Below are 21,533 nucleotides of genomic sequence, written 5' to 3'. Positions count from 1 at the left end.
TGCACGTAAAATAATTTTAAATTGAGGTGTTATAAGAATGAAAGGGAAAAAAGGGTTGTGAAACCAGACACCGATCAATTGTTGGTCTGAAAAATACATTCTAGATTGTCTATCTAATGAATAAAAAATCAAAATCAAACCATAATCATATAACAAAAGTGAAGAGGACAAAAGATATGGTTTAAAATGTGATTTTTTAACCTTTCTTCTTCGACGACGACAAGGGTTAGATAACCTTTACTGTAGATAGAAGAGAATGCTAAGCGTTGGCAAAGACTTTAAATGATCGGTAAGAGGTCTACGACGGTGTTTTCCCGAGCAATCACACCGGCGACGACCACTACAACCTAGATACGAAACCAAGGTGTTGAGTGAGCACTGTGAGCAGTGTTGGCATCCGATGCATAAAGGGTTTTTAGGTGAGGGCAGTTCTGCCATTTTCTGAAAAAAGTCTCTCTTCCTCGGAATATGATGGGTATTTCAGTCATTTGGCTCAATCGTTAACGATAAGGGCCTATTAAACACAATTTGAAAATTTAGATATTATATAGATATGTTTTGAAGTTAGGGGACTAATTTTTCAAAAAAAAAATCTATACCTGCTCTACATGCAAAAGGATTATGATGAAATGTTAAAACCAACGGCATGAGAAGATTTATTCAATTGTCGGAAAATTTAGAGGTAATTTTGAAATTCCGTAAAGCTTGGGATGCTATAAGACATTTGCTAAGCTATCCACGATAGGCTAATATCCAGATTTTTCCACAGAATCAAAATACGTGCCAACTGTCAAAATTATATGTTGATTATCTTCTTTAGAAGTACCTGCCGGGAACCGTTTAATTAACGAACTCATCCTTTTTTCTGTTTAGCGCCATTTTTTCCCATTCTGAAACCGATAATGGCATCTCTATCCGTATGTGCTTCTTCTCATCGTCTTTGTCCAACTCAAGCTCGCCTGAACACACGGAACCCTCGTAATAGCTCTCCGAGAAGGCTATCCCGCAGCTCGAACTCTAAACCCAAACCTCGACTCAACTCTGATAGGTTGCCACCGCGGCCGCCACCACCCATTAATCGATCCGGCGGTGGGGAAGCCACGACTTACACCCGTCTTCCGCCTAAGGAAGATTTCTTCGGGTATTCCTTCGAGTCCCCAAATCGGATTCCAAGCGAAGTAAAGCTCTCCGAGTCGACTTTGGAGAATATCGCAGAGAAAAAGATCTCGACTCATGAAAATGCGTATGTCATGGATGAGTCAGACATTGAGGAGGATGCCTTTGATACCGAATTAGGGTTTGATTATGAAGAAATTGAGTTTATCGACGAGGAGTTTGCTTCTGCTGATGATGACAACAGTGGCGAAGTGATGGGGTTCGAATGCGACAAATCCGACAGTGAGAGAGATTTGACAGAGGGAGAGAAGGAGAAAGGAGTACCGGCAGTGATGAGATGCTTTGACCGGGCAAAAATTTATGTGAAGGCTGGAAATGGCGGGAATGGCGTTGTGGCCTTTCGGCGTGAGAAATATGTGCCATTTGGTGGGCCGTCGGGTGGAGATGGGGGTACGGGAGGAAATGTTTATGTTGAGGTTGATGGTTCAATGAATTCTCTGTTACCATTTCGCAAAAGCATCCATTTTAGGGCTGGGAGAGGGCACCATGGACAAGGAAGGAAACAGGATGGGGCAAAAGGAGTGGATGTAGTGGTAAAGGTGCCTCCAGGGACTGTGATTAGAGAAGCAGGGAAAGAAGGACCCGAAGGGCAACTGCTTCTGGAGCTTCTGAATCCTGGGCAGAGGGCACTGTTGTTACCTGGTGGGCGGGGTGGGAGAGGGAATGCTTCCTTTAAGTCAGGAACAAACAAAGTACCAAAGATTGCTGAGAATGGTGAAGAGGGTGCAGAAATGTAAGTTAAACATGTTATTATTGTTTTGGATGTTCTTATTAACATATTTGAGATATTGCATTTGTTTAGTACATGCTATTTTTGTTGTGGGTTATAACTCCTCCATGACTCATTCTTATAAGATAATGATAATTCCTGCAGTCGTTTAGACAATCAGCAGTTCAGCACGAGTCTCTTAGAAATATAAAAGTTTCCCTTTGTTCTTTGCTGTGTTTGGTTGCAGTGCAATCTTATGTGCATTAGTACACATGCATGGAAGTGCAAATGAAAAGAATGCAAATTCTGGTTTCATCATTTTATTCTGCTTCAGGTCTTATTTTACTTTATTTGTACTGCAATCAAACAAAATAAGATAACTTTTGAAAAAAAAAATCATTTGCACTACCATGGTTTTACATCAGTGTAAATAAATTTGCATTGCAACCAAACACAGCCTTAATTTCATTTGCTGACAGCATTGTGCAGTTTTGGGCCTTTGAAATTTGATTGTTATCTATATGAATTTGGCACTTGAGTTGCACTTTTCATATCCCATTGTAATGTTTGACTTCTAATTCCTTAGAAAAGCCTCATAGGGATCACTTGAAATCTCACTAAGTTGTTTAAAAGATGACTTAATATGTCATGAAATGTTTTACCAAAGTTTCGTAAAACAGAATCTTATGAGGAGCATGGTGTTGGATAATAATGGCTGTGTTTTATGCTCTGATGGGCTGGAAACAGCATCCATCTGTTCCTATACTACCAGTCTACCATTTTTCCAGGAACCATGGGAAATTGTGTTTGCTTCTTTTGGCTGGAAAGGATGTTTCCCAGCAAAAACTGAAAATTTCTTTCAATGTTGGTATCTATAAAGTTTAAGTGAGAAATGAAAAGTTACATGGGAAATTCTGCTTGCAGCTTTTTTTTGGTGCACTTGAGCTGAGAGGAATGCAACTATTTTAAGAACAAATCAAGCACAGAAGAAGCAGTAAAGTCAAAGGAACTTCATGTTCATGGTTGTCCATATATAAGTTGTTTTCAGATGTTCCTTATATAGTGTTGTCAATGGGTTGGGCAGACCTGACAGAACTAAATCAATCCAATTATATAGGGTCTGGATCTACATTATGTGTCCTGATTATAAATGGGTCTGGATTGGTTTTGGCTGTTCCGGACCAATTAAGACCAGAGCTCGCTATGTGTATAATTATGTAATACCTATTTTTTCTCATGATATACTTGTAATATTATCATATTATGATGTCCAAAATTCCAAATGCATTGATTTAACAAATGAGTGGGTTTATTGTCAAGTTACGGGCTAAAAGAATAACTGTCAATTATAATCGGGTTTTATTTAGTCAGACTGGATAGCCCTGATTAATAACTGGGCCGGTTCTTTGTCTGTTATCTTCAGACCCTATAGGGTGTGGTATGGAACTGGTTCTACACATTTGTTTATTGGCTCAGGACTGAGTCTTTCCTAATCCTGACCCAACCTGACGACCCATTGACAGCACTATCCTTGTAGCCTGCTGTTTGAAAAGATTACACTGTTTAGGGCATTTTGTCATACTGAATTATACTTTTTGTACATGTCCATTGAACAGATCCTTGGTGTACATGGGTTCTAATGTGATGACAAAATTTTCAGTTTATACAACAAATTGAAGAATTAGTTTAGTCTACCAATTTCAGCCTAACAGTTTGCTTCATCAGGTGGTTAGAATTGGAGCTGAAACTTGTTGCTGATGTTGGAATAGTTGGTGCTCCAAATGCAGGAAAGAGCACCCTCCTCAGCATCATAAGTGCTGCTCAGCCAACAATAGCTAACTATCCCTTTACAACTTTACTTCCTAATCTGGGAGTGGTTTCATTTGACTATGATGCAACAATGGTTGTAGCAGATCTGCCAGGTTTACTTGAAGGAGCACACCGAGGTTTTGGTTTAGGCCATGAGTTTCTAAGACACACTGAAAGATGTTCTGTTCTGGTTAGACCATCTCATGTTGAAATGAATGTAGTTTAATATTCTTTTAAGTCAAACGAGGCATAATTTATCAAATTTGCTGATATTACTCTTTTGATTATTTGGTTTCTCATTGTCAAATGTCTAATTCCTTCCTGTCTTACGAAGCTAGAAAATTACTTTTTGTATGCTTCCTTAATCAAGATCTAGAGTTCACATGTTTCTAACACTGGTCTGTTGGCATGTAGTACCTTATATTCCTGTAAAGGTGTGAATTGGCATTTTGATGGGTAAGTTGAGATGGAAACTTTGTCCTTGTTTGATCATACTTGGGGTGGGTAATGGTCAGAAAATAAAATTTTGGATGGACCTATCGTGGGGCTGGAATTTACACTTAAATGCCCCTTTAGGACTGTCTAGATGGAAAGGGTTGTTGCTCTAATCAACAGTCTTAAGGATGTCTACATCTCTCCCTCCAAACCCTCACTAGAAATCTAGAATTTGGGTTGCCCTAACGATTAGGTTTCTTCACCACAATCTATTTTTCCAAGCATTGATTTCTAACCCTGGCGAACATGTATTCACAGAAAAGACTGGGTTTCTTTTGATCTGCACAGTGTATCCTTCTGTTTATAGGAGGCAGTAAAAGGAAAGATCAATACTTTTGATGTTATTTGTATGTAATTGTTAAAATTCAGGTCTGCCTTAGAGTTCGGCCCGACTGAGTTCAGTTATGTAGAAGAAGAAAGAGTGATAAAGAAAGAGAGAAAGAGAGAAAGAGAGAAAGAGAGAAAGAGAGAAGAGAGAATTCTGGTTCGAACTGAAAGAGTCAACATAACTTCTCCCAGTCGGCCAGTAAGTATTTATATTATTATTAAAACATAACTGAAAAGATCTATGTGCCATTACTTAAGTTAAGGGCATATGTTTCAACACAACATTACAGATCAACAACATCAATCAAGGTATAAAGACAGAAATACCCCTACACTAACACTCCCCCTCAAGCTGGTGAGTATATATCATATACTCCTAGCTTGTTACATATGTAGTCCACTCTTCCCTGACTCAAGCCTTTTGTAAATAAGTCAACCCATTGATTTCCTGTATTAACATGTGTAGTGTCTAGCTCTCCATTCAGCACCTTCTCCCTCACAAAGTGACAGTCAACCTCAATGTGCTTGGTTCTTTCATGAAACACTGGATTAGAGGAGATATGAACTGCAACCTGATTATCACAATAGAGCTTCATTGGAGTGTTAATGTTGTACCCTACTTCCTGTAGAAGGTTCCTTAGCCACACTAATTCATAAGCGGTATGCGCCATAGCCCTATACTCTGCTTCTGCACTGCTTCTTGCCACAACCGTATGCTTCTTACTTTTCCATGTCACCAAGTTACCTCCCAGAAACGTGCAATAGCCTGTAGTAGACCACCTATCAGACATAGAACCGGCTCAATCAGCATCAGAATACCCTTCTATTTCAAGTTTTCCCCCACTCTTGTATATCAGACCGTGACCCGAGGCTCCTTTTAGATACTTCACAATTCTCAGAACCGCATTTCAATGAGGAATAAGAGGTTTTTGCATGAACTGGCTTACCACACTAACTGCAAATGAGATGTCTGGTCTGGTAATGGTTAGGTAGTTCAGTTTGCCCACAAGTCGTCGGTATCTGCCAGGGTCTTCAAACACTTCACCCATATCACTGCTTAGCTTGGTATTTGTGTCCATGGGTGTTTCAACTGGTTTGGCACCCAACAAGCCTATTTCTTCCAGCAAATCAAGCACATACTTCCTCTGGCACTGATTAATCCCATACTTGGATCTCGCTACCTCTATCCCCAAGAAGTATTTCAGTTTACCCAGATCCTTTGTCTGAAAGTGATCCTGCAGATAAGTCTTCAGCCTATCAATACCAATGTTATCATTCCCAGTAATAACAATATCATCTACATACACCAGCAACAGTATTTTTCCTCCCGGAGAGTCATGACTAAATACAAAATGGTCAACTTTGCACTGTTTCATGCCAAATTTCTTTACCACCTCACTGAACCTACCTTAGTCTGCACACCTTACCATCCTCCCCCGGAGCAACAAACCCTGGAGGTTGCTCCATGTAGACCTCCTCGAGTAAGTCACCATGCAAGAAGGCATTCTTGATATCAAGCTGCAAGAGAGATCACAATACGAACTGACCCTATCTTAGCAACCGGTGAGAAGGTCTTTGTGTAGTCAATGCCATAGGTTTGGGAGTACCCTTTTGCAACTAATCGTGCTTTCAGGCATTCAACACTACCATCAGGCAGATACTTAACCGTATAAACCCACTTACAACCAACAGCTTGCTTCCTAGGAGGAAGAGCAGCGAGGTCCCAAGTATGATTATGATGAAGGGTTGAGAGTTCTTCTTCCATGGCACGGCACCACCCTGGAGAGGCAAGAGCTTCCTGGACATTTTTAGGAACAATAACTGATGATAACAAGGTAACGAACTGGCGATGGGAAGCCGAAAGGTGAGTAAGAGAAACATAATTAGAAATGGGATGAAGGGTGCAAGTACGTTTACCTTTCCGTAAAGCAATGGATAGATCAATCTCAGATGCTAAGTGGGGGTCTGGTGCCGGATCCATCGACGGAGATGTAGCCGGAGGAGTAGTAGCTGGTGCATGTGGGCGATGTGTATACACATGACGAATAGGTGGGCGTTCAACAGGTGGTGGCACTAGAGGCAAGGATTTGGTCACAACTGGAACAAAGGGAGGAGGATCGACAACGGGAAGTGGAAGAGGAGGAGGTGATGAGGAGGAATAAGCATCACCAGACCCCAAAAAGAACGGAGTAGACTCAAAGAAACTGACATCAGCACACACAAAGGACCGTCGAAACCCAGGATGGTAACACCTATACCCTTTCTGTGTCCGAGAATAGCCAAGGAAGATGCATTTGAGAGAACGGACATCAAACTTGTCGTTCCCAGGACCCAGATTATGGACAAAACAAACACACCCAAAAACTCTCGGCGTAAGAGGGAACGGAGACAAAGAGGGAAACAAGACCTGAAATGGAGACTGACCATCAAGGATGAACCTGGGCATCCAATTAATCAGAAAACAAGAGGTAAGCACTGCATCACTCCAAAAAGGTTTGGGAACATGCATGTGATGCATTAGGGATCTTGCTGTTTCAAGGAGATGGCGATTCTTTCTCTCAGCCACCCAGTTTTGTTGTGGGGTGTAGGTACACGGGGTCTGATGTATAATGCCGTGTTGGTCCAAGTATTCTTGAAATGATGAGGATAAATATTCGCGGCCATTATCAGAACGAAAAACTTTGATGTGGGTACCAAATTGGTTACGAATTTCAGCATAAAATTTTTGAAAAATGGTAAACAATTCACTTCTTTCTTTCATTAAATAGAGCCACGTCATCTTTGAAAAATCATCCACAAAAATGACAAAATATCTGTATCCATTATATGACATTACTTTATAAGGACCCCAAACATCTGAATGAACTAAAAAAAAAGGACTCGACACACGGTTATCAACCCTAGAACTAAAGGGAACACGATGGTGTTTCCCAAATTGACATGACTCACAATCCAAAACAGAAAGCTGACTCAAGGACGGAACCAAGGACTTCAAGACTTTGAGTGACGGATGACCAAATCGGCAGTGCCATTGGAGAGGAGAAAGAGATGACTGGAGAGCTGTTGAAGTTCTACCACCACCACCGTCAAGATAATACAGTCCACCTGCTTCATTCCTTCCACCAATCTTCATCCCCGTCTTGAGATCTTGAAAGACACACATAGAAGGATAAAAGGTAATGGAGCAGTTAAGTGATTTGGTTAGCTTACTAACAGACATAAGGTTAAAAGGCAATTTAGGAACATACAGAACTGATGAGAGGGATACAGGATCTAGGTCAACATTACCAACACCACAAATTGAGGATGTGGAACCATTAGCAAGGGTGACAGATTGTGATGTTGAGCAATGAGATAAGGAGGAAAACACACTTGGAGTTCCAGTCATGTGATCGGAGGCTCCAGAGTCAATGATCCAGGGTTTGGGTGTAGATACCAGACAAGCCATACCTGAGTGAGCAAAAGTCGCCGTGTTCTGGTTCTGCTGTGATTGGATAAACCTCTCATATTCATTACGGGGAACACTCACCATCTTCTTCATGGGACCATCTGTGGATGTAGGAGGCAACTGGTCAGATGAATGATTCTCCTGTCTAAAGCTGGAACTTGAGTCACCGATCGCGGCATGATTGGCCCAGGTTGAGGGAGGACCATGTAAATCATAACAATAGTTGATGGTATGTCCATCCAAACCACAATGAGTGCACTTCCTCGGGCCTGAGCTACGTCCTCTACCACGGGCTCCCCCTGAATCTCTGCTCCCAGTATGACCACCACCATGATTATAAGTAGACCCACCATTGCCACTTCGGCCATATGCAGAACCACTACCAACACCACGGTCAGACTGAGCTCCCCGAGCTCCACCTCTACCACCACGGCTTCTCGATGCAGCAAAGGCAGATCTATCTGAGATATTAGAGTTGTTAGTAGATCCGATAGAAATCCTCCGAAGTCGAGCAAATACCTCTTCTAGGGACGGAAGAGCTGCTCCCCCTAATATCTGAGCCCGTACTGGTTCATATTCAGACTTTAGTCCTACCAAAAATCTAGTCACATCAAGCTGCTCTCTCTGTTGTTGCTGAATCTTGACATCAGAAGTGAGAGGATGATAGACATTCAACTCATTACGTATGTTCCTCATGTTGGCATAGTACTCCTCAAGACTCTAATTGCCCTGTTGCAGATTAAAGTACTCTTGATAAAGCTGATAAACTCTGGTTGTATTGTCCTGTCCCGAATACAATTTCTTCGCATGGTCCCACACATCTTTGGCAGTACCAAGGAACATGAAGTTCACACTAATCCTGGGTTCCATACTGTTCCACAACCATGTGATGATCTGAGTGTCCTCTTGCTCCCAATCTTCATACTCGTGAGAGTCAGAGGAGGGTTTCTCCTCTCTAATATGTTTTACCTTCTTCTTTGCCTTTAGAAAGGCTTAAACGGATTTGGCCCAAGGCACATAATTCTCTCCATTTAACTTAATGGAGGTCATCTGAACATTCAGGTAGTCTGTAGGCACCACCACACTAGGTTTATAATCATTACTGTCTCCCATTATGTTATCACCAATTCTGCACACTTGCTGAATTCTATTATCACTGAGATCGGCACACTACACACCACTAGGTCACACCTGTCACACTTATTGCAGCACTAATTGTTGCTGGAATGTGTGCTCTTTACACCACAAACACTAAATCACACCTGTCACACTGGTTTCAGCACTTGTTGTTGCTGAAAAATGTGCTCACACCACAAACCTACTCCTACAATTACCTGAAATCTCACCACTATATGATCATATCTCTTCCTTCAAAATGCACAAAGAAACCAGCATAAACCCTAGTACTTACTGGCCAAAACCCTAGCAAATGGTCTGAAACACACCTCCTATTTAATCCATAACAGATATCATGCACTAAAATCTCTTACCTTATCGCTGAAGTAACATCCATGCGAAATGGAGAGCAGTCCACACACAGCAGCCGCTTCACACACAACAGCCACACACAGTTCGGCCCTCTATTTTTCCTCTACTAGGAGAGGGCGATCTCAGAAATCACAGCAACCGACCACATACGACCTGAATGGAGGCATAGAGACCCCCAAGGGAAGAGGGCGATCACTCCTTTTCATCCCTTTCCCTTATCTCTAATCGAACACAGAAAAAAAGAGGGAAACCCTAGATAGGGTGCGCAGAGAATGAATCCTAGGCAAGCAGAAATCTAGGCAGATTTAACCTAGCTCTGATACCATGTTAAAATTCAGGTTTGCCTTAGAGTTCGGCCTGACTGAGTTCAGTTATGTAGAAGAAGAAATAGTGATAAAGAAAGAGAGAAAGAGAGAAAGAGAGAAGAGAGAATTCTGGTTCGAACTGAAAGAGTCAACATAACTTCTCCCAGTCGGCCAGTAAGTATTTATATTATTATTAAAACATAACTGAAAAGATCTATGTGCCCTTACTTAAGGGCACATGTTTCAACACAACATTACAGATCAGCAACATCAATCAAGGTATAAAGACAGAAATACCCCTACGCTAACAGTAATAAGTGTGGGATGTCCCTCTTCTCTGTTTATGCCTGTATTATATGTCTAAAGAAAGTAGAATCAGCTCCACATTTAATCGTTCACTACCAAGGAGATTATGGCATTTATTTTTGGGCCTAATTGGGATGGATTCAGTGGCTCTTGGAATTGTCCTATTGCAACAATGGAGATATTTGGGAAGAAGTTCCATGGTGCATGTTGTTTGTGGATGACATTATTTTAGTTAATGAAACTAATGAGGGATTAAATGCAAAATTAAGATTATAGATATATGCCTTAGAAATAAGAGGTTTTAAAATAAGTAGGACTAAAACAAAGTATATGACATGTAAATTTAGTAATAATAGGAGTATAAATGAGGATACACTTAGGATTGGAGGTCAAGAGATAACTCAATGTGACCATTTATGGTACCTTGGTTCAATAATTATTAACAAGGGAGAGATTTAGGAGGATATCACCCAAAGAATTAGAGCAGATGGGCAAAATGGAGGGGTGCGTCTGGACTTTTGATAGGTAGATACCACTTAGATTAAAAGGAAAATTCTATAAAATAGTTGTAAGGGCAGCTATGGTGTATGGAGCAGAATGTTAGGCAGTCAAGAAACTAACATGTTTGGAAAAATGAATGTAGCAGAACTACAAATGTTAGGATGGATGAGTGGAAAAACTAGAAAGAATAGTATTAGGAGTGAAGTCATTTGTAGGAACTTAGGAGTAGCTCCGGTAGGGTGATAAAATGATAGAGTGGACTAAGATGGTTTGTTCATGAGCATAGACAACCACCAACAACTCTAGTAAGAAGAAGAAGTGATTTGTTATGAGTTGAAGGGGCTAGAAGAGCTAGGGGTAGACCAAAAAGGACATGGGTAGTAGTAAAAAATGATTTAGGAACTAATAATTTAACAGTAGATATTGCTTTAAATAGAATGGATTGGCAAAACAGGATTCATGTAGCCGACCCCATATAGTTGGGATAAGGCATGGATGATGATGATGAGTTATAAGTTGTCATGTGGGGGTCTAGGGAGAGAGAAAAAATAAGGTGTTTGAAGGTGGTAGTGCCTCTTTTGTAGCTTAAGAGGCCCCCTTCTTTTACCAATATTTCCTTCAACCTTTCACTTTTCTCAACCAAGGAGTCCTATCCCTCCATGGGTGGTTGGGCAGATTTCAGTTTATTTTGATGGCAACTTTCTTGGTAGCCAAGGTTCATTCAAGATGGGAGAGATATTCAAATCTCAATGGATCTCCATTTTGGTAGTTATTATTTGGTCTTATTGGAAACATTGAAGCAATTAAAGCTAGTGATGGCATTGCTCATGGATTCAAGATTTTGTTTTGATGAATAATCACTGATTCATGATTTCCTTGGGGCATACGCCTTTTTGTGCTTTATACATGAGGCATATGCCTCATTTGCTTTTACATTTTTAGGTAGCTTTTTATAATTAAAATGTTGTAAATAAAAGTGGGGGAACCATTTTATCATGCTCCCAATCGTAAATTGACATTATATTGAGGATGAAAGCCCTCGAAATTTGTTTATTGCAATATTACAATAAAGGGCAGCCCAATGCACCAGGCTCCTGTTGTTGTGGGGTCTGGGGAGGGACAGATGCATGCAACCTTACCCCTGGACATACAGAGAGGCTGTTTCCAATATTTTAACATTTGTCACCCAAGTCACAATGGATCAACCCAACCGTTGTGCCAAGGCCCACCCTCTTATTGCAATATTACAATAAAAATGTCAAAATAGAAGTGGGGGAACTGTAGCTTTGATTTCTTTTAATGCATTGCATTTATTTGAATATGAGATGACATATTTGTTTATGTTAATTTTGTGCTATTTTGAATTGTTAATTCTGAAAATTTGATTTGAAACTTTGCAAGTGATTTATTGATTGCTGATGATACTTATATATAACTATGAATAACGATACATTCATAAAAAAACTATGAATAACGATACTTAATGTGATAAATTGATGATACTTCAATTTCTATATTTAAATGTGATGGTTATATTATTAGAAATTAGAAATTAGAAATTTTCTAATTTCTCATAAATTTTCCTGTTTTTAATTTATTTATCTTATTTATTATATCTTTAAATTATTTTAACTTATTTTTTATTATTTATTAATTAAAAAATCAATGCTTAGGAGGCTTATGCCTCTGGCATCTTGGTTTATACTTAATGCCTTAGGATGGTAGAATGCTTCACATCATGCCTCTGTGTTTTAAAACATTGGTAATTCATAGTCTATTGATCATCCATAATCCTTACATCCCTGTTTATGTTTAAACTTTATGTTGTTCATGTATTTTTGCCTACCAGAAGTCCACCAGTAGGGTCTAAAATTCATATTTTTTAATGCATTTGACATTTCCATAAAAAGGAGTGACAGGGCATCTGGATAACTTGAGGTGTTATTTGTGACGCTTGTCATGAGATCTAGTTTCACATAAGTGGGAGCTTTGGCAATGTTCCATTTGTCTAGCCTTTCATAAGTAGTTTAACCCTGGGTGCATTTTATTACATCCTCCTGATTCCAAAATCCAGAGTGGATTGGTATGGCCCCTGAACCCCCTCCATGTACCTGCCTTTACATACCTATATAAACAGGATTCATGTAGCTGTCAATATTGTTGGGATAAGGCTTGGATGATAATGATGATGATGATGATGATGATGACACTTCTGATCCTCTAAGAGTACATATGTGATGATATATTTCTTGTTTTGCATGTGGAGTTGTTGTAACATGCTAATGTAACTCCACCTTTTGTTGGACTTTTAGGTGCATGTTGTTGATGGTTCAGGACAACATCCAGAGTATGAATTTGATGCAGTTCGTCTGGAGTTGGAGTTGTTTAGCCCAGAGCTTGCTGAAAAGCCCTATATAGTTGCCTATAACAAAATGGATCTTCCAGAGGCATCTGAAAAGTGGAATACATTCCAAGAAAGCCTACAAAGACGTGGTATTGAACCTTTCTGCATGAGTGCAGCAAACGGACAGGGCACTCATGAAGTAGCTTGTGCTGCTTATGAGCTACGAAAAAAAGCAGAGGCAAACAAGGAAGTTGAAGGTTAGAACTTTATCTCATTTCCTTTAAAGTGGCAAGTAACAATGCAAACATTTTGGGTGATTTCAACCATGAACAATTTGAGGCAAAACCTATGGTGCAGAACGTGCATCATGAAGCAAAAAAAGTGAACCAATGGTAAAGTGATATGTCACATGTGACATCTTTAAAATTGTTGAAGTCACGGTTCAAAATTTCATTACAATATGCCCCGTATCCAGCGTATTGTATTGTTAGGGACTCCTTTTTTAAGGGTTTTGTAGAAACATCTTTTTTAACTGTTAAATAATAGTTAAACAAGCCTCCTGTAAAAATATGAAGTAAAAAATATAAAAAAGTTTTTTTGGCAAGGTCTAAACACCCAATACACATGTTTTTGTGCATATTGGGTGTATTGATACTTTAAAACTTGGTTAAAATCTTTAACATGATTAATAAGTAGACCTTGTGAAATGTGAACCAATGAAAAATAAGTAAAACATGTGACATCTTTAACTTGATTGATTACTTTTTTTATTGATTTACTGTGAAACTTCTGCATCATAGTTGGACTCATAATTTGATGGCCTTTTGGATCCACATTAGTTATCAAGATGGAAAGGCAATCCTTGTTTCCTTGTATTGCCTGAAATTATTCACAATGATGGAACTAGTTCTTCTTGGTCAAGGTGACATGAACACATTGTCTTACAAGATGAACTTATCATAGATGAAGTGTTCTGAGGGACTTATGGAAGCTATGTTCATTACTGTAAATGGAATATGCAGAATGCATTTAACATACATTTCTATCCCAGACATTGTGGTTTCAAATTTGAGAAATTTTTGAAATTGTTCTCTTAATATCTCGAATATCCTGTATTTGTCAGCTTGTATCTTGATGAATGCCTATTGAACTGCATTTCACCTTGGATTCTGAATGTGGTACCCCAATCATGAAAATGTACTTCTCAGTATTGCATGGGCACAGGCACAAGAGTCTGACTTGGCAAGACAACAAACATGGACTCACAGACACATCTATAGAAAAGTGAATATGCTATTAAAGTAGTTTTTTTTTTTTTTCTTGAATTCTAACATTATATACCTACAAAAAATGGGTCTAAAATGTTGCCTTTGTTACTAAGTAATGCTTGATATGAAAAATGGCATTCATTTCGCACTTAGTTCTTCATTTATGTCAAATAATCTAGGAGATAAAAATGAAATATTACATAGAAGTGCCCCTCAAGAATCTTGGAGTGTCAGAATCCTACATGTGTCCGACATAGACATGGCATCTATTCAGAAGAGTCCATGCAACACTGGTACTGCCACTTAATTCCAACTAGTCCTTAAAAAAATCAGTTTCTTCAACTCCTTTGCTCAGTCGGTATGTGTCAGTTTCTTCAAATTCTTATGCGTGTCAAGAGGGTTTTCTTATGTCCTTATGTGGTCTTGGCATTTTTTTGACATATTCCATGAATTTCAGGTTGGGCTGATCCAGTAAACTTGAATCATGTAGCTGACATGGTACATAAGCAAAGAAGTGCTTCCATTAATTACTTCGAGATCTTTCATGATAGCGGTTCCAATACTTGGCATGTAGTCGGTGCAGGCATACAACGTTTTGTTCAAATGACAAACTGGCAGTATGTTATCTTTGCCTTATTTCTTCATCCCATTATATTAATGTGAACTTATTCCAGTTGCCACAATACCCATTTAGTTTTTCATCTCTTTTTGAGCATCTTTTGGCATATTTTGTTGGATTTATTTTATCCTGCAAAGGTATTACTGAAGAATTGTATTGTAACTACATAATCATAGATGTTGCTTATTGCCATCCTGCAATTGTAATTGCACTATTTTTTACTATCCTCATTCCGTGATCTTACTTTAATTAATTTAAATCATTGTGCTATCAATGTTTTAAAATGTGGATGCATAACCTGAGGCATTTCATTGCCTGGAGGCATGAGGTGTAGTTCAGAATGTAAGAGGTGTAAATCTCCCAAGCACAAGGAGGTGTAAGCTTCCTTAAGTGGAGGAGGATGAGGAGGAAGGAGGATGAGAAGGAAGAAGGGGGGTCTGGGGGCAGAGCCCCCAGCCCAAACTTTCTTTCCTTCCCTTTTACTTTTCTTTGATTTATTTTCTCTTGTTTTTTTCTCCTATTTCTTTTTTTTTTCTCTTTCCCTTTCCTTTTTTTTCTTTCTTTCTACCTTTTTTGTATGAGGCATGTGCCTCATGAATCTGAGGAGTACCCCTTCAGCCCTCTGGAATATGCCCTTTAAAACACTGCGTGCAATATATCCCAAGGGGTAACATGAGAATAGAGAAGATATGATATGACAACAAAGTTATAATTTATAACTGCATGAACTGCAAAAATGAGTTTTTTTTTTCATTATGCAGAGTCTTGACTCTTGTTTTTGAATTTTGACTTAAATCCCCCCTTGTTGGCAATAAACTTCAACTGGTCTATGATGGTGGGATATGGAAATGGACACTTATGAGAAAAGTGAGGATATGATCTTTATCTCTGAAATTCTAGGATACAAATATGGATACAGGTATCCCGGTCAATTGTGCAAAATTGATGACTACACCAGTCAGTGATACAAGTATTCCATTCAGGATATGAATGCGGGCAAAATCCTTCATTTTCCAAAATTCCAGGAGATTAATCTGGATACAAGTATACCATTGTATGCGAAGCCATTCAAGCTGAAGTTACATTATAACAAATTTAATGAAATATCTAGAACATACAGATTCCTGCAATTAGATTTATTGTGATACACCATATGCATATTTTTTTTTTAACAATTAAGGACCAATAACTGATAAAAAAACAGATAAATATGTTTCTCTTTCTTCTGGTCCTTGAATTTAGAAAAATGTAGAGCCCACACTCCACAGTTTCTTTGCCGTGATTGACCAATTTGATTGAAGATGGAGTAATATTCCTTTATTCCTGTTTCCATCTTAACCTTGCTGATGCCTATCTGGGATACTGATAATTGGAAGTTCTGAACAGGTATTCAGAATCTATGAGGAGGTTCCAACATGTCTTGGAGGCATGTGGTGTGAACAAATCTCTTGTTAAACTTGGTGTTAAAGAAGGAGATACGGTGATTGTTGGTGAGGTATGTTAATAATATTTTCAGGTTTTCCTTTGGCAACATCGTCTAGGATTGTTTTCCATTAACATGAAACATGCAATAAGTGTTGACAATAGTCAAGAAAAAAAATAATTAATAACATAAAAGGACAAATTCCAACTTTAATGGCCATCTAAGTTTTTCCTCTCTTACTTTTTTATTTGTTCTTTTTACTCCCATCCTTTTGGTTGTCAAGATTGGACCAGTGGGCTGCATTTGCTTTCTGTATTTCTGCTATAATTCCATTGATAAACTTGGATGCATTGCTGATGATTTCTATTGCTTACTGCCAGATTGAAATGGTATGGCATGATTCCAATGACAAATTTGGACTGTCAAATATGAAGAAGGGGCCACAAGGTTCTGTCAAATGGCCTGAGTGGAAGTAGTTAACCTATTTCTATGCTGATGCTGACTACTTGCTGGTAAAACAAGGTAAAAGTCACACCTTGTTGGAGTAACCTAGTTCAGCATATGAGATAAAAAGACCACAGAGTTATTTTTGACATTATCTACATCTATATTTACATATATATAGGTAGCGGGTTACTAGTGAGGCTGAAGGTCCAAGGAATCTTCCATTGCAAACTGTTTTGCGGCCCAAAATGGCCTACATGCCCATCTTGCCTCTGTTAATTGGGTAAATTTGAGCCCCTAATCCCTTGCCATATGTTCAGAATAAACCCATCTTTTTAGGCAAGTTTAACATTAAAGCATTAATACTTTTAGCAGCCAATATTACTTGTGGAAAATACCAATAATGGATGGGGTTCAGGGCTGGTATGGACTGGAGGATTGAATAGGTGGGATGTCCAGACGGTTTCCTACTTGGTGTTCTCAGATTGACCAAATCATCTCTCCACGTAGCAAGCAAGATATGACAGGTCATGTAGGGAAGCGCCCTACTTTACCCAACTAGGGAACCCTTACATATTCTAGTATGGAGAAAATCACAAATGGCTGATAAACATGAGAGTTCAGTTTGGTACCAATGTCTCCAGTCTCCGTCACCCTGTGATTCCATCTGAGAAGTTATCTTTGGTTTAGTTTGAAAATAATCCTTTAGAGCATATAGTGGGATTTTCCAGTTGAGGTTTTTCTTTATATATATATATATATATATATATATTCAAGCATTCTATGTTTATATCCTAGTAGTTGTATTTTAATTGCACAACAGATATAAATTGGGAAGGCTTTGTTGGATTTAGTTTATTGATTTGGAAGCAAACCAAAGTGGGCCTCCTGACCAAAAAGTTTCATTTGGAGACATTTTCGAGATCTCATAAGAACCTATTAGCTTAGATCAGATCATCTTGGAATGGCTAAAAAGCTTATAACAAGACAATAGTCTTAAACTCATTTGTAGGGTAGGATCCTATAAATCTGGATGCTAATTTCTGTATTCTACACAGAAGATTGAATGCTATGCCTAAATTTTCTCTCTAACGCAGAAATAACAACTGCAACCTTGGGGGGAAATACTTTTCTTGTTTTCCTTCTTTTTTCTCTTTGGGAAAGGAGAAGTTTGCAAGTTTAGATATACAGCTTGATAGGAGTTGTTTATTATATTTTATAGGAAGTTTCTGAACATTTCACTGTAATTTAAACTTCTGTACCGTAAATAAACTGGCGAAATTATGATACTTGTTCCATGAATTTCTGAATTTAATTGCCTTTTTTGTATGCCTAATATTTGATAGGAGAACTCGGTTGGTATTTGGTAATGGACCAATACTACCTTAGACCCTTGTAGATTTGCCTACTCCAATCAAAATTTTGCCATAGGGTTCAAAACTTGTGGAAAAACTGACCTTTTTACGGCGGATTATGTAGACTTGTTGTAGGGAGATCCATGGGCTGGGCCGAGGATAGGTTTAGGGGTATAGCCCAAGTCTAATTAGTCTGGGCTTTCGGGCCCACGACTTCAAATATAGTATATTTAATATTAGGGTAAATCCCTTAAACCTCCCCTGGGTTTTCTGAAAGGGTCTTAAGCCTCCCCTCAAGTTTGACATGCCCTTAAACCTCCCTGACTTTTGGAGGTATAGGGACTCGTACACCCTTTCTGTTGTTTTACGGTTAGAAATCTAACAGCAACTGTTGATGTCTTGGATTTAAATATGCTATAATACCGATTTTGCCCTTATATAAAATCATCAAATGTTTTATTTGGCTACCATGGCGGCATTGGCAAGTTAGATCATAGATGAACCGAAATTCAAATTTAAAAGGTGACAAATTTCCACGATGACCATTTTATTAAAGTAAGTTTTAATGCTTCAATTTTGATAAAAAAAAAGTAATGCTTCAATTGGCTAGTTGGCTCAATATGAAATGCGTCTTTTGGATGCATTATTAGAAATTACATTACTTGGGGCAGCATGTGAGTGGTAAAGCTCACAACATGGGACTTTTAACTAACCAATCTCATCATCGATTTCATTTTGGGCAAGACAGACTCTCTGCGGAGCATTGGGTTGTTAATTCTTGACATCGAAAAACTGGCTATTGTATGCTGAAGATTGATATGATCAAGGCGTATGATAGAATGGAATGAGATTTTTTCTTGAAGATTTTTAGGTGTTTTGATTTCTCCTCTAAGTTGTGCAACCTTATAGTCCACCATATTTCATCTCCTTGTGAAACTCCGGGGAGCTATTCTTTCAACAGAGGGATTTGAGGCAAGGATACCCTACGTCTGAAGCGAATGGCAAAGGGTTTGAGGCAAGGATGCCCCATATCAAATATCACCAAACAGCCCTTCATTCTTGGTCAATAAAGTGAAGAAACATCTAACCAGTTGGAAGTCTTTTGGTGTTATCTCATGCGGCCACCAGAACAATATCGTGCCTTCTGCCCTCTTCGATCTCCAATCAGTTGAATGGTATTAATTAGAGACTTTTGGCGGGGGGAGTTATGAGCATGAAAAGAAAGGCATTTTTGCACTCTACATATTTGTGTTTGTATTCCTTTCAAATTGAGTCTTTGAAAATAGGGTGATTTGGGTATCTAAGATATAGAAAAGAACCAATAAAACTCTAATTTTGAAACTCCTTTGGAGATATTTAATAGAACCTACAATGTTGTGGTTGCAAACTTGCAACTGTCAATATCAGTTGTATTTGGCATATGGTTTTTGAGCCGCTGTTGACCTGGACGGTTGGATTGTTTGACTCAGGAATCATCCAGGCAACCAGTTTCATTTTATCCCAAACCTCGTCCTTGGCAAAAAACCGTTAAATCGGTCAACTAATTGTTGATCCAGGTGGTTGAATTGTCGACCCGTTCAACGGTTTTTGGCTGTTTTTAAATTTTAATTATTTTTTATTTTTTTTTTAATTTATTTTGTTAGAACAGACCGTTCATTTGGACTAGATAGTTGAATCATCGACCTAGAAATTGGTGGCCATAATGGTTCCGGTTCTGAGTCGTTTTTTAAAACATTGATATTTGATACCATTATCACTTTTACTTACAACGTTTTAGGTTGGTTAATACAAATTTTATAATAGAATACATTTTTTTTTCTACCACAAATAATGTGAGTTATCAATACCACATTAGATATCCAAGTTTAATGTTTTTATCATAAATACCAATACTTAATCCAATACTATTTTTTTTAATGAAATTAATTATTTGATATGATGTGATAAGACAATTTTTCAATAATTTGTACAAGTAAAAATGACAATGATACAAAAGACAGCCTTCATTGATGCCACCCAAAAATCTTAGTGGGTTGATCTCATTATTTCATTGTTCAATCAGTTCTAGGAGCATCTATTATTAACACTAGGCTTAGTACTTCGCCAGTTCCAACAGCACCCATTCATTGTTCGATCCAAGCTCTTGGAGTGGTTGTGGAAGTTGTTGCTTCCTATTCCAACTATTCCTATAGAGAGTATTACATATGTAGACTCCACTTGTCCATTGTGCATTGACTCCATTGAGTAGACAAAATCCTTATTACATTTATTTTTTTCCTTGTTCGGGCACTAGCACAAGCTGTTTGGTTTGGGTCCAACTTGTCATTAAGATCCTTGGAACCAAACTTCACCTCTATTGCTGAATAGGTGGAATAATGGTATGACCTTGATCAACAAGATGATGGTCTTTGTGGGACGGTGTCTCCGGAAGCATTGAAATAATGTTGCGTTATTTAAGATTGTGCGGCTGATCCCCACTAGGTAATTCTATCATACAAATGTCATGTATTTTGGTATCATGTCTTTTTGGCATTATAGTTGAATCCTTTTTTGCGACATATTTATTTTAATTTGATTATATTTTAAATATTTTCATTTTACTAACAAATAACCGGTGCTGTTACTGGATTTATCATTAAATTCTCTCAAGATATTGTTTGCTATTTTTGTGTTGTTTGCCATTTTAAGCCAAATAATTAATTTTTCTATTTAACTTTTAATTCCCTTCTATTATCAACTTGTCTCCTTTTAGGTTTTCCATTTAATTCTTGGACACCGGTTACTTTTTCATTTCTCAATGTGCATATCTACTATCATTAATCTATGTTGTGTTGTTAAATTTTCTTTTGGAATAACTTTTCAATCTTTGCACATTTTTGGTTCAATCTTCTGGTGAGGAAAAAATCTATTTGATTTATGTTTAATCTACTTTTAAATGTTATCAAGTGTTCATCATTCTTTTGAAAAAAGATATTTAAAATTGTCATATCATAAGCTAATGCAAAATTTAATATTGTACCTCCTGGATTATTCTTCTCTCCAAATCCAAATCCTCCATGGTCATATCATTTCATATACTTCTTTTTCCTATATATCCATTTAAGTCTCTTATAAAAATCTCTTTTTATTTGGATTTTTTCAATTAATCCTTCTAATTTTTTCTAAAATCATTTTTTACTATTTTTTTTTCTTAAATGCACTTGAGGTAAATAAGCACTAATTATGTTACTAATTTCCTCACGCAAAACAAGTCTAATTAAAATTACTTTATCCCCAATTCTTTTAGCATTTACAATTTTATTTTTAAATCCCCATATATTATTATCGTTACTCCATTCTATTATTCACCTCTCTTGTATATCATAATTTGTAGCCATCAATTTCTTTAGCTTCTTTTACTCTTCCATTTAGTTTCTTGTACTGCAATATTAATCTTTATTTTCTTCATAGTGTATACTAATTTCATAGTTTTTTCTATTAATGTTCTTACATTCTAAGTGGATAAATGAAGTTGTG

The 21,533-nt window shown here is 37.9% G+C and overlaps 1 protein-coding gene across 2 annotated transcripts; it reads left to right on the top strand.

Moving 5' to 3' along the window:
- Positions 1–811: 811 nt before the first annotated feature.
- Positions 812–17,041, top strand: EMB269 (GTP1/OBG family protein). 2 transcript variants are annotated; one of them, XM_088974659.1, is made up of 7 exons: positions 812–1,909; positions 3,611–3,884; positions 12,877–13,165; positions 14,634–14,793; positions 16,182–16,290; positions 16,599–16,740; positions 16,844–17,041. In XM_088974659.1, the coding sequence occupies exons 1-6, from the start codon at positions 903–905 to the stop codon at positions 16,692–16,694; spliced, it is 1,935 nt and encodes a 644-aa protein (XP_088830785.1). In that variant the 5' UTR covers positions 812–902; the 3' UTR covers positions 16,695–16,740; positions 16,844–17,041. The 2 variants fall into 2 exon arrangements, with proteins under 2 accessions (XP_088830785.1, XP_088830784.1); XM_088974658.1 differs by having other exon boundaries at positions 813–1,909; positions 16,599–17,041.
- Positions 17,042–21,533: the final 4,492 nt, after the last annotated feature.

Source organism: Nelumbo lutea, chromosome 3, assembly GCF_056320005.1.
Source record: "Nelumbo lutea isolate HS-2025 chromosome 3, American lotus-T2T, whole genome shotgun sequence".
Lineage (NCBI taxonomy): Eukaryota > Viridiplantae > Streptophyta > Magnoliopsida > Proteales > Nelumbonaceae > Nelumbo > Nelumbo lutea.
Note: the sequence above shows the minus strand (reverse complement) of the source record. Positions and strands in the feature narration are given on the sequence as shown.

Bases quoted from the DNA above. Each gene is read 5' to 3' on its own strand.
- EMB269 (XM_088974659.1), top strand. From the start codon at position 903: ATGGCATCTCTATCCGTATGTGCTTCTTCTCATCGTCTTTGTCCAACT. The intron at 1,910-3,610 runs GTAAGTTAAACA...TTGCTTCATCAG, and splicing joins GGTGAAGAGGGTGCAGAAAT to GTGGTTAGAATTGGAGCTGA. The intron at 14,794-16,181 runs GTATGTTATCTT...AGTTCTGAACAG, and splicing joins GTTCAAATGACAAACTGGCA to GTATTCAGAATCTATGAGGA.